Raw genomic sequence first — 13,193 nt, forward strand, 5'->3', positions numbered from 1 at the left:
CAAAGGAAAAGAAAACTGCGTTTACCCTTGAACACATCTAAGAATATGTGTCCAAGAAAATGTTTAAAAGTCTATTTGTGCTAAAAGATTTGAATTTGAAGGCTGTGTTGAAGGGGCTGCATGTCCAGAAGCACAACCGCATGCAGAGGTAAGAGGTCGGGATGCAGTTTGTCAGTGAGAGTGACTCAGTGAATGAGTGCACGCTGGGATCACTTACTGGAATGAGAAAGAGACGCTGTGTGCAGAGAGGTTGAGAGAAAAAAAGAAAAGGACGAACCATTTCATCTGCAGAGGCAGATCTAAGTGCCCTTTAATGAGAGGCTGCCAATCAAATGAATGAAATAATTGCTCCTGCTTAATTAAAACGATTCCATGCTAAACGCAAAGACGATACATTGCGTTTGTCCTGTCCATGTTAAATTGATTTCCAATGATGTCCAGATGGTCGCATAAATTAAAGAAATAAACCAAAGACATGATAAATAAATATAACTTAAATACACAAGATAAAAATATTTAGAATAACTAAACAAATGTATGACTAATATAGTTATATCTTTAGTACAAATAAAGTTTCAACACTGAGTTCTAAGCTTTACACAGAGTTAGCGTTTCATATAACATTCAGAAGAAAGTCTTAAGAACAGCTTCAGAGCAGAGGTTTGGTGCCTCAGACAGAACCTCAGTTAGAGAACAAAGGCAGAGATTTTGAACAGCTGTCTTTCACTCTCTCTCTCTGTTAAGTTTAATGTCTGTTTCTTTTTAGCTGAGATCAAACAGAAAAAGTTTCTCTGGAACCGGAGTCCCAGGTGGGAGTCCTAAAACTGCAGGACCTGAAGGCTCTGAATGACAATGACCTCAGAGTTTCATACTCAGTGCTCAGTCCTTTCAGTGTCTATTAACTTTGAAAGAGAGTGGGAAGACTCAGTCTAACACTTTTTTTAAAGTAAGAGAATATACTGTATATTGTTGAGTGTCATGCTTATAATACTTCATATCAACACTACATACACTGAGCAGCAAAAACAGCCCTGATCTGACCATATTTCTGTACTGTGGTATTTGTCCCAAATCAGCAGAAGATCCTTCAAGTCTTACAAGTTGTAAAGTGGGGCCTCCTTGGATCAGACTTGCTTGTCCAAGTGGATCAGACCAAGTCAACACCATAATGTTCCTCCAGGCCACAGTCTCCCATTGGTCAGCATCTGCAGCCTGATAGATTTACGGCTGTGTGGCGCCATGCACAACAAACTCTGATGCACTGTGTGTTCTGACACCTTCCTATCAGAACCAGCATTAACTTTTATAGCAGTCTGAGCTCCTGCAGCTCTCCTGATGGATCGGACTGCATAGGTCAGCCTTAGCTCTCCTTGCGCATCAGTGAGACTTAGCCACTCGTGGCCTTGTCTGGGTCATCAGTTTCCCTTTGTTGAACCACTTTGGGTAGGTACTGACCCCTGAAGACAAGGAACACCCCACAAGAGCTGCGGATTTGGAGCTGCTCTGACCCAGTCATCTAACCATCACATTTGGCTCCTGTCATAGTCTCTCACGTCTTTATGCTTGTCCATTTTTCCTGCTTCTTACTTTAAGGACAAAATAATGACATGCTGCCTACATGGAGACATTGTACAGAGATAATCAGTGTTATTTACTCCTCCTTGCATAGGTCATGTTGTTACGGCTTATCAGTGAATGGGGCCTGATGCCTTAAACCCTAACTACTCACCTAATGTGTTGTTTTCAGTTCAGGCCTCGTACTTTATTTGACGCTTTTATAACCAAGAAAAGAAAGAATAAGGAGATGCTGTGAAGAGTTTACTTTGAAAACCATTGTATGTAAAGGTTTAAAGTCCCTTCCTTAACTTTATGACAGATTTTTGCTCTTATAACTTCGTCTTTGTGGAGATATTTTACAACCTTACATCATGAATCAGTGCAGAGGCTCATATGTCGAGACATTCACTACCTTGAATTTGCCAAGATCCAAAGCTGTACTTCCCATTTCAGTATCTTAACATTAAATGTTTGGGTCTTGTTAAGCCTATCACATGACTCACTTGTTAAAAAAACTTCACAGACTCAATGAGGATATATCCATGATAATTCATAGAGCTATACTTACAGGCACAGATTGTACACTGAGAGTACCGGGCCATATCCTGGTGACCTGAGGGTTTATTTTGCCCGCCCTGAGCAGCGAGTGTGAACAGCAAAAATGAGTGAGTAGACTTCTCTGAATGAACGTACGCATCATCATATTGTGAGTGCGACTCCAAGTTAAAGTTGTTTTTTGTGCTCATCTGCAAAATATGACGCCACAGCATCACCCAAGATCCACATTGCAACTGTCGACTCGCTGCTTCTCAATTGACTGAAGGCAGCATGATCACAAGGTGAAACGGGGGCAGAAAAAGAAAGGTGGAGCAGAGAGGGAGAGAATTAGAAAGAGGAAGGCCCTTGCCGTAGAAGTATGGGACGAAATGAGTGACATGTACGTACACCAGTGAGTGACAAGTTTTGTTTACACATACCCAGCATGGTTAACTAAGTAGCCATGCTAATAACAGTGTGACAAAAAAGCCTGTGAGCCACACAGTGAGCATGTCTCTCTGTGGAGGAGTTACATCACAGCAGTAATGAGGGCAACAGAGCTATTATATAACATTAAAGGCAGTTAGTTTCAACCAGTTAAAAATAGCATAAGCTAATGACAGTGCATGCATACTGTAGGCTACAGCTAATTAATGAATCACTTTAGCGTTAGTGGCTGTATTAACTGAAGGTGAAATGTAGAATAAGGGCACAGTTCGTCTCCCGGTATAAGTATAAACTCACTTGCATGCCTATTGATTATGTGTCTTTCTTAACTAATAACACTAATAGTGAGTGGCTCTAAAGTCTGGAGGTTTTTTCTAGTTCATCTCACTGTGTCTTTAATCTGACTCAATCCTGTTCCTACTTAAATGCTAAAATATCCCTCATTATTTGAAGCTTCTTTGAGACGCGTCGATTTATTATTTATTATATATTTATCACTTCATCAAAACCTGATCCAAAATAAGCGGTATCAATTATTTTCTCTGCAGACTCTTGTTTGTCCTGACTTTCTCCCAGCTTCAAAGAGACCTCCCATGGTTCTGTGTTCTCTTCTTTCGAACACTCTCCAAGGTTGCTTTGAGTTTCTGTTTGCCCTTTTCCTTAGAAGGTGCAACATGCTGACCCCCGAGTAGCTTTTTGTCACAGCGTGAGAGAAGAAAATATAGGAAGGGGTCTCGCAATCATTCCTCTTTCTTGTCTTCCTCTCCCTGGTTGTCTGTAACCTGCTCTAATACCACCGCTGGTATTTTTCCTTTACCTTTGACATCTGTACGTCCTGTTTTTATGTAACATCGACTCATGTTGGATCAGAGGAAACAATGTGGTCTCCACAAACAACAGTTTAGATATCATACAAAATGTACCTATAAGATTAAAACATCCTTTAGTTAAGTGTTAGTTATGAAAACAGATTTAATGAATGTAGTAAAGGGACTTTTCAGGTGACTTTCATAATATCATCAGGTAATAAAATCAAAAGATGTCCCAGAAATCTCAGTTTTAACTTTGTTTCAACTTATACAGCAGGTTAACTTAAAGTAATAATAACTCAGAGTCACAGACAGTCAGTTATGAATTTAACAGGCACTGTCTGTCTACCATCAATTTTCACGTAACCCACTGATTCTTTAAAAAAGCAGCAGTGACCACTGCAAGGAGGAGTAAATAACACTGATTATCTCTGTACAATGGCTCCATGTAGGCAGCATGTCATTATTTTGTCCTTAAAGTTGGTGTGATAAAAGCAGGAAAAATGGACAAGCATGCCAAACCTGCTTGCTCTTTTTTTTTGGGGGGGGGAAATGTAGATTTTGTTCTAATTTTGGACTATTAATTGTCCACTGTATATAATTACATCTCATTTTAAAACCTCTATAAATGTGTTGTTATGGTTCCCTATCATTTGGTTAGATGATATATGCAATGCTGTGGCCTGGCAGCAGGATTTCAGCTGCTTTTGGCCTAAAAAACTTCAGTAAGGTCCATATGATATTCGTAAAAATGGCCTCTAACTCCTCAGTTGTTGTCCAGTTCATCCTAAATGGTTGGTTGGGAAAACTTTGAGGCAGGAAGGACTGTCCTTAAACAAAAGATGCAAAGTCACACTGTTGTCTTTTAACATTTCGATGTAAGGAGCGTTTAAAGCAGACTAAAAAGTGAACGAAATGATGTGCTCAGGGATGTCCATACAATCCAAACTACAGTATCTCACAAAAGTGAGTACACCCCTCACATTTCTTCTAAAGATGATGCACAAGAAAGTCAGCAAACAATTTGCTAAAGACAAGCTGACTAAGGACATGGATTACTGGAACCATGTCTTGTGGTCTGATGAGACCAAGATAAACTTATTTGGTTCAAATGGTGTCAAGCATGGGTGGCGGCAACCAGGTGAGGAGTATAAAGACCAGTGTCTCTTGCCTACAGTCAAGCATGGTGGAGGGAGTGTCATGGTCTGGGTCTGCATGGGTGCTTCTGGCACTGGGGAGCTACAGTTCATTAAGGGAACCATGAATGCCAACATGGACTGTGACATACTGAAGCAGAGAATGATCCCCTCTCTTCAGAAACTGGGCCACAGGGCAGTACTCCAACATGATAACGACCCCAAACACACTTCCAAGATGGCCACTGTCTTGCTAAAGAAGCTGAGGGTAAAGGTGATGGAGTGGCCAAGCATGTCTCCAGACCTAAACCCCATTGAGCATCTGTTGGGCATCCTCAAATGGAAGGTGGAGGAGCGCAAGGTCTCTTACATCCATCAGCTCCGTGATGTCGTCATGGAGGAGTGGAAGACGATTCCAGTGGCAACCTGTGAAGCTCTGGTGAACTCCATGCCCAAGAGGGTTAAGGCAGTGCTGGAAAATAATGGTGGCCACACAAAATATTGGCACTTTGGGCCCAATTTAGAAATTTTCACTTAGGGGTGTACTCACTTTTGTTGCCGGTGGTTTAGACATTAATTGCTGTGTGTTGAGTTATTTTGAGCAAACAGTACATTTACACTGTTAAACAAGCTGTACACTGACTACTTTACATTGTATCAAAGTGTCATTTCTTCAGTGTTGTCCCATGAAAAGATATAACTAAATATTTGCAGAAATGCAAGGGGTGTACTCACTTTTGTGAGATACTGTATGTAATTCCAGCAAGTTACACTGAAACAACTCAGTTAATGAAGCTATTTCTTCCTTTTGTCTCTCCATCTTTATGTCTTTGTCCTTTTTTCTTCTCCATTCTGTCCCTCTGCACCAGGAGGGACTGCAGAACTAGGCCAGACTAAGACTAAAGCCTGCGTGTTCAGCCCCAATCGCTCTTCCTAAAGGAGAATGGACCGTAACTCTCTTCTTTCTCTTTACTTCACTCTCTCCCTCTGTCTTCATCTCTTTCCCTTTCTGCCTCCTCCTACTGTTCTCTCTCTCTCTCTCTCTCTCTCTCTCTCTCTCTCTCTCTCTGGCCTGACTCCAGATGAGTTAGTGCTCCAGGCACTCAGTCTTGGGTTGTTTGAGCTTCACAAAAAAAGCAGAGAATTATTGGAGAGGGGTGGACTGCCAACGAAAAAGAAGTAGAATATGTTAGCGATCCCAAACATTCTCATCGATCGTGCTGTGACAAAGAGCTGCATGAAGGTCTGCGGTGTGGGATCTTCTAAGCTGAAGGGCAAACAGTAACCTGAGGCAACATCTGACAGCAGAAAACACAAAGCCACAGGGCGTCCATCTGACGGAGGAGGACTGTGAGCGCGAATACGATTCAGGGATTCTGAAAGGAGGAGTTATCTGGACGAGTCTATACCGAGTGTATCTCAAACAAGCTCGGGACTGTGCCGCAGTGTATTAGTATGTGACCTGTGGATACGGAGACTGAATTCAAACAGCATATTGACATTTGAAAGGCTTCACCGTTGACTGCGGCTCATGAACTTCTGAGCCTCCGCCACCTTTAAGTTAGCTCTCTTTGTAGGAACTGAGTCTTCTTTATTGTTCAGAAGAATACACTTTACAATGTATCATTTGTAGAGCAGCTCAAACCATTTTAGCTCACGCTTGTGCAAAAAAAAAAAAGGTTTCTCTAAGGAGTTAGCAGCACTGGAGAAGTCACCATCAGTTATATCTGTGTTCCGTTACGAAGAGCACGTTTGATTGTTTCACTTGAGCACAAAATCCTGAGTGGACACATTCTCTGTTACCCCAGACCTGTCACCATAAAAGCAAGTTCATATACGCCTTAAATGGGACTTCCACCAGATCTGTGTCCAGTCTGTCTCTGATCCGCTGTGGTCCAGCTCCGTGCTCTCTCGTCCGTCATCACCCACTGGTTGCGTTTTTGGAACGCAGCACGGTTCAGGACCACCGGACAGCTGGAGTCATGTGACTGAGGTTTCCCTGGCTTATCCTGCTTCTCTCCCCATCCATTTTGTCTTTATCAGCCTCTGAAAACCTCTGACCTGTTGACTCCAGGCCTGCCTCAGCCCAAAATGACATTTTGTTGTCATAGTTAAGTTAAAAACGATCTAACGATAACACAGAGTGTTTTATTCTGAAAATTAATCGGATCTTTTAAATTTGTTCTGGTGCCTGACGTCCTGTCCCACTCTATCTGCTCTGTGGTGATTGATGCGTCGTGCTCCAGCATCCTGGAAAAATTGAAGTCTTGCTTCTCCGTTTCGTTCTGACCTGCCAGATCAGAGACACAGCTGGAATGCAACGGAGTGGATCCAGTGGGAGCTAACAGATTGACTAGAATACAAATCTATCAGATCTGGTGCCGTGACGGATCAGAGACGGACCGTACACAGATCTGGTGGAATTTGGCCGTTACTGTATTTTAACATCTTGTAGGTTTAAGAACTATAATAAAGATATAATCACATGACCATGTTATGTTTTATCTTAACACAACTGATATATGTGGTTGATTGACATATCTGAAAAGTCACACACATGTTCATATCAAGGGTTTACTGACAGCATGTTAATTAAATTCACTCCTGTATTTGCATTCTTGCATCCTGTGTTTCTTCTATCCTTTGCAGGGGCGGAGTTATGATGGGAGCATGGCAAGGCCTGATAAAAACAATGCACACAGTCCTGCAGTGCTGGAAAAACATGGCCAACTCTGTGTAAGGACAAAGTTAAGGTAAGGCTGACAATGAAAATCACAAAAACAAACCCTTGGCTTCACCTCCACCAACTGTTGGCCACCCAAACAACATAATTGAATTTGCTTGTTGCAGTGTTACTTTTAATTGCTTCCTTTGTAAAAGCAGCTTGGGTTTGTTTGTCACACCCTGAGGTTGTTGCTCTGCAAGTTTTGCAGAGAATGTTTTAAATTAAATATACAGGAAATTGTTTGCAAAGGGTGTCTGATAGTGTTCTAGTGCAGATGGATGGATATTTATGTGTCAGTGTGTACAGTGAGGGGTAGTAGGCACTACAAATATTTTCATCCCTGCAAAAAAAGTTTTGGAACCAGTGCATTATGCTGTTCGCATCAGGTGACAGCCTCATGAAATAGTTGGCATTTCTTTAGGACAGTGCTTCTCGGTAGGTTATTAAACTAAAAGAAGCCAAAACCTCCCTACTTTTCATCAAAGTGATTCTGTTGTCCCAGCCTGAGAGTGGACACAAACCTGGGACTCCACTGTCAAATCCAGCATGGTCCATTAATGTAGTGTTTGTTAATGCAGCACAAAAACATTGTCACCAAAAAGTCATTAGAACAGCAGTACATTATATTCAAATGTAAACCAAGAGACATAGTTAATTGCCAGACTTGATGATAAATAGCACACAGCTGGACAAGTTATGATAAGATGGAAAAGACAAAAGAGGTAATAAATCTATACGACTCCATCCTAAAATTCTTGTCATGCTGCATAAAGTTTGATCAACTTTTAGTGCACTTTGAAAAAAAACTTTCCCTGCAGCAGTGTCCCAGTGCTGATACGCTCAGCACATATCTTTGCTTCAATAGTTTGACTGGATAACATTGAATGCCTGACACTGTTTTTGCAATATAACTTTTAGGTAAGCAATATAAACCTGTTTCCACCAGTAAAAATTCAACATTTTGTAACAAGAAGTCAAAATGATGAGACAGTCATAAATATGAGCCATGAAAGTGGAAACTATAAGATAAAATTCAAAATTCTGAGATAATACTGTCTCATTATGATTTAATCTCCCATAACTATTTATCTTGAAATAATGAGTTACCATCTCGAAGCTATAACTTTTTCCCTCCTAACTACTATTTGCTGTAATTTTAACTCACTATTTATAATCTGACTTTTTTTAAAAAATCTTATCAATTATGACTTTTTATTCCATAATAAGAATTTAGCATTTGAGGTTTTTATTTGCAAGAATGAGTCTGTTATTTATGTATTTATTTTCCTTACTGTGAAAATGGGCTTTCATACCAGACACTTCTGAAAGAAAAAGGAAAAACATACTTTGAACATTTTTACAGCACCCTGTTAACAATTACAAGACAATGAAACCATTACAGAGGGCTTGCCAACATTTAACTGCAGTGCAAAATGAAATAAGAATTTGCTTTAGTATTTCTAACTAAACTGTAAGTCAGGATGTCGTTGCACTAATGAACAGATCTCTGAATCATCCTAACTTTCTGGACTCTCTGCCAGAAGTCTGAAGAGCAAGTAGGAGATAATTTGAAACGCCCATTTCCATTTGGGCTAACCCACAAATCACTGCAACAGAACAGAGAGGACTTTGTTTCAGACATGGATCCATCTCTGACTGTTCAGTGGTTGGTAGAGCTGCTGTCAGATGGAATTTAGATGAGCACTTAATTAACAGCACACAGTCAGACGCTGAGGAGAGGAGTTTCAGGATTCTGCATAAAGGCCATCTGCCTTATTTAAATCAACTCATTCTTCCTAATTAAATCATTTGACTTTTTAAATTTCAGCCAAAGCTCTATACTACTTTTGCAATGTTCTTCATTTAAACTGTAGCTACAGTATGCTGAGAGAACACAGTAAAAATGAACTTCTGCACACTCCTTTAGCCATTCATTTCCTTATATTGGTTTGTAATTTGCAGAGTCATCCACCACCAAAGATAACATTCAAGTTTAGAAGCCGTGACGCACTAGATTAGAGCTGATATACAAGATCTGGAGCACAGACTTCTTAATGATCTTTGTAGAGTCAGGTGATTTAAGACTAGTGCGATAAAAACTGAGCTTTTTGTGAAGCAGACAGACACAAGAGAGGGTGTGCATGTAGTCCCCAGTGCCATGTGTGGACATGCATAATCTGGATTAGACTAGACAACAAAACAGTGCATAGAAAGAGACCAGAGCCTGTTACAAATTCAAGCATCCAGTCAGAGGAGAATATAAATAACTACTGCAGAAGTTTCAGGGAAAGAATCACTGAAACCCCTCTCAGCCAGTCTGACACGCAGCACAGAGATGGGCCTGTTATTGCCCCAGGAGCTGCAGTTATTGCATATTTATTAAACAAATAATTAACATGAGTGTGTGAATGTATGTGTGTGTGCGTCTGCCCCGGTGCTTTTTCATTACACCGCCGCGTCTCTTTCTGTTCCTTGGCAGCCATCCAAGGTGTTCCAGCCACCGATCAGGCCCAGGGTGTGAGATGTCTGACGGGGGGAAGAAGAGGAGGAGGAGGAGGGGAGAGAGGGGGGAGGGGGGGGTGGATTTATTAGCCACAATTAACATCAAGCTATTGTATAAGGCTCCTGTGGACAATATCAAAGGGCTTGCTGAGCAGAGCAAGCAGTCCAGTTTCATTACAAAGGACCTTAACGGTGTCGGAGGGAGACAAAGGTGACACCCGTCACAAGGCAGGGGTACAGGAGTCAGCTTCAGTCAGGGTGGTGTTTGCAGGTTGTGAGGCCTGGAGGTAAAGGAACCAAGTCTTATGTGCTGCAGAGTGTGCAGAGCTGCACTCAGTCATGGATCCGCCTCATGATGGGATATGAATATGTATGCAGGTTAACTGATGTGCTAGACTGTAATTGCGATGGGAGGGGAAGGAGCCTGAAGTGCAATGCTTCATGGGAGCTGCTTCACAACTTGGCATATAGCATATTATTCCTCAGAAGATGTGGGCGGGACACTTAAGGGGGGTCTTTTCCTGTAATCCAGCTGTTATTTGTACTTTTTATCTATTTATATTTCATTCTGTTAACTGCATGTGTATTGTGTTATTTCATTTACAGGCTAGAAATGTAAATATTGATATGATTGATGATAATTTTTGGAGCCTGAGGGAGAAAAAAAGAACCAATAACTTGTACCAAAAATAGAGACTTTTATCCTTAGATGTTTTAATCTTGACCTAAATTCAGTGTCAGTAGCCGGCCACAAAGAAAGCTTGAAACATAACTGTTTCTCTTTTTAAATGATGTTCTTTTCATCTCATTGAAATGTGTTTCTGATAGCTTTGACTAATTTCGCCAGCATTGATCTAATTACATTAGTTGCAGCTTTTGTTGTCCCTCAATTTCTGCCTCCTTGCCTCTGCCAATTAGCTTTCAACCAAATGTGATTATGAAGAATAAATGCTAGCGTTCAGCTCCACTAGAGGGTGGCACATCAGTTTACCTAAGGCAAGGCTTTCAAACTTAGGGAGGGGGGGAGAGGGAAAAAAAGAACAGAGAATGAAGCTAATTTTAAGGGATGTGCTTTTGATTTTGAGTGTTTGCATAAGCACAGTGGAGCATTTCAGATTAAATTCCCCCAAAGTGTGGCAGCCATGAAATCGCTTTAATTAGGCCAGCCAACAATCCATTACAGTCTCTGAGCACACCGGACCCTAATGGTGATTAAAACAAACCAATCACCTTTACAGTCATTTAAAGGCTAAGAAATACGTCTGGGAGAGGATGGTTAGCAAGCTGGAGGTACAACAGGAGCAAGTTTTAAGAGTAAGCTTTAAAAAAAAGTCAGTTCAAAGAGCAGTGAAGCAACATTTTTAGAATAAAGGACCTGAGCTGCAGTGGTCTGGTGGTTAAACATCAGACATTTCGTGAAGGTCAAGTTGTAACTGATGGTTGGATGGAGTGACAGCTGCCACTTTCTGCACAAAGGTCAATCCCTCAGATCACACCATCACCTCTCAGCTCTCAGATCACCAGTAATAATTGCAGACATGCTCACACATTGATATGCATGTGTGCACAGCAAACATTTGAAGCCATTTTCTCTCATCTAGCCGGTCTGTGTGGGAGCAGTCTCGGTGCACATCATCAGTGAAATAAGGCTGTCTAAACGGTATTTCTCATGGAAATCACACTGAATTATGTCTTACATCTTTAACACATCCGCGCTTCAACCATTGAGTCCAAAGCTGACATCATCCAATTGAAGTTATTCATCTAATTGGAATAAAATTCCCACACGTTTGTGCTCACAGTGTACGACAACATTTAGATTCTGCTATCCACTTTCTATTTTCGTCTCCAAATGTTTGCAAAGCGCATCATTACTGCCGACATGAAAGGGAACTACTGTTGACACATTTTCTGTATCTGTGTGTGTCAATACTGATATCTCTCTCAGAGAGCAGGACAAAATGTCAGTTTTAATCACAGAAATTAAGAATGTAATACAAACACAGTATCAACGCTGTGCAATAGTTTCTAAATGACTTCAGCTCTAATATTTGACTGGATTGAAACTCTGAAATAGATCTTAGATTCTTCACTTTCAAGTTCATTTGATGATTTTGATGGATTTTATCTTAAAAGTATGCACTAAAAACTAAAACATGCAATAAATGCAAGCACTGTGTGGCTAAGATGGAAGTTCAAAGCTGTCCCTATGTAGTAAAAGTTAATGTGAATACAGTTAATATATGCTAAATGGACAACTCCAATGCTGCAATGTTAAATCTGTTCCAATGCTTTGATTTGATCCCTCTCATCACTGAAATGACTGAAATAGCTGTTTCAATTGACATTTTTAAATGACTTCATAGTTAGGGGTTTGTAATAGAAACTATCATTACTTTAACTTAATTAAATTTCAATTAAACATTGTTTTTGGGTCATCCTCAATTTTCTTTCATGCCCTTCATTACCGACACTTTTCCCACTGCTGCTCCAAACATGACTGACTATCCACGACTGTTGCACATGATGATAAGGACATGAAATAGATACCAATGGTTTAAAAGTAACATGAAATGTAACTGTGAATACAAAATTAGCCATAACATGATGACCACTGAACTTTATAATAGCTATACCAATTTATAATAACAACCAAGTCTGATCCATTAAAGTTTCATTTTGCAAATTACAAGACGAAAATGATCTAATGCTAACGTCTTGGTGCCAGATACCACAGCACACCTTCAAAGGTATAGTAGAGTCCACGTCTTGACAGGTCAGGGCTTTTTCAGCCTTAATCCAATGAAAGAGGGGACTACACCATATTCTGCAGGTGGTGATAATGCAACGTTATGGCTGATCAGTGTATACTTGCAGTGTATATTTTTGATAAGCACAACTGGGAACTGGGATGCTGCAGTGATTTGTTGTTGGTGTTCACCCAGAGGGCATCAGCTGGCCCCACAGGGACATCAGAGGGTTCAGACACAGCAGGGAGCGATGTGAAAGCAATAAAGCTACTGTGTTTGTTCTTCAGTGACTCCTGAGATCTTGCCCTGCGCAGTTTAATTGAAATCATCCGTCCATTGTTTGAGACGACAGTTTTAATTTACAGAGATAAGCGAGCTTGGCCTTGACCTTGCTCTGCTCTGACATGGATCGCTGCCCCACCACCTTCAGAGGTGCATTCTATCAACTCTGGGTTTTCTTTTGGACTATACTCCTCATTTTTTTGGCAAGATGCTCCTTGTTTTCCTCCTCACTCAGGTTTTCCTTTGACATCTGCAGCGTGAGAAAAGAAAATCTATGTAAACAGTACTTCAGTCAACAGATCAACACCTCGCTCTGTTCCGACTGACCGGTGGTATTGATTACATAATGCTCTGCTCACTCGGCTGCTTCCCTTCTTTTGTTGCCTTTATCAGACGCTCTGCACAAAGCCGGCATTCACGGCGAGAGAGAAAAGTCCACAAGTGCAAT

The 13,193-nt window shown here is 40.9% G+C and overlaps 1 protein-coding gene across 1 annotated transcript in view; it reads left to right on the forward strand.

The window, feature by feature from the left end:
- robo1 (roundabout, axon guidance receptor, homolog 1 (Drosophila)) overlaps positions 1-13,193 on the forward strand; it is a 371,682-nt gene that overhangs the window by 41,346 nt on the left and 317,143 nt on the right. The window contains 1 exon segment of the mRNA XM_034700847.1: positions 7,136-7,239. Coding sequence (XP_034556738.1) covers positions 7,136-7,239 — 104 coding nt within the window.

The sequence above is a fragment of the Notolabrus celidotus genome, chromosome 14, assembly GCF_009762535.1.
Source record: "Notolabrus celidotus isolate fNotCel1 chromosome 14, fNotCel1.pri, whole genome shotgun sequence".
Classification (NCBI taxonomy): domain Eukaryota; kingdom Metazoa; phylum Chordata; class Actinopteri; order Labriformes; family Labridae; genus Notolabrus; species Notolabrus celidotus.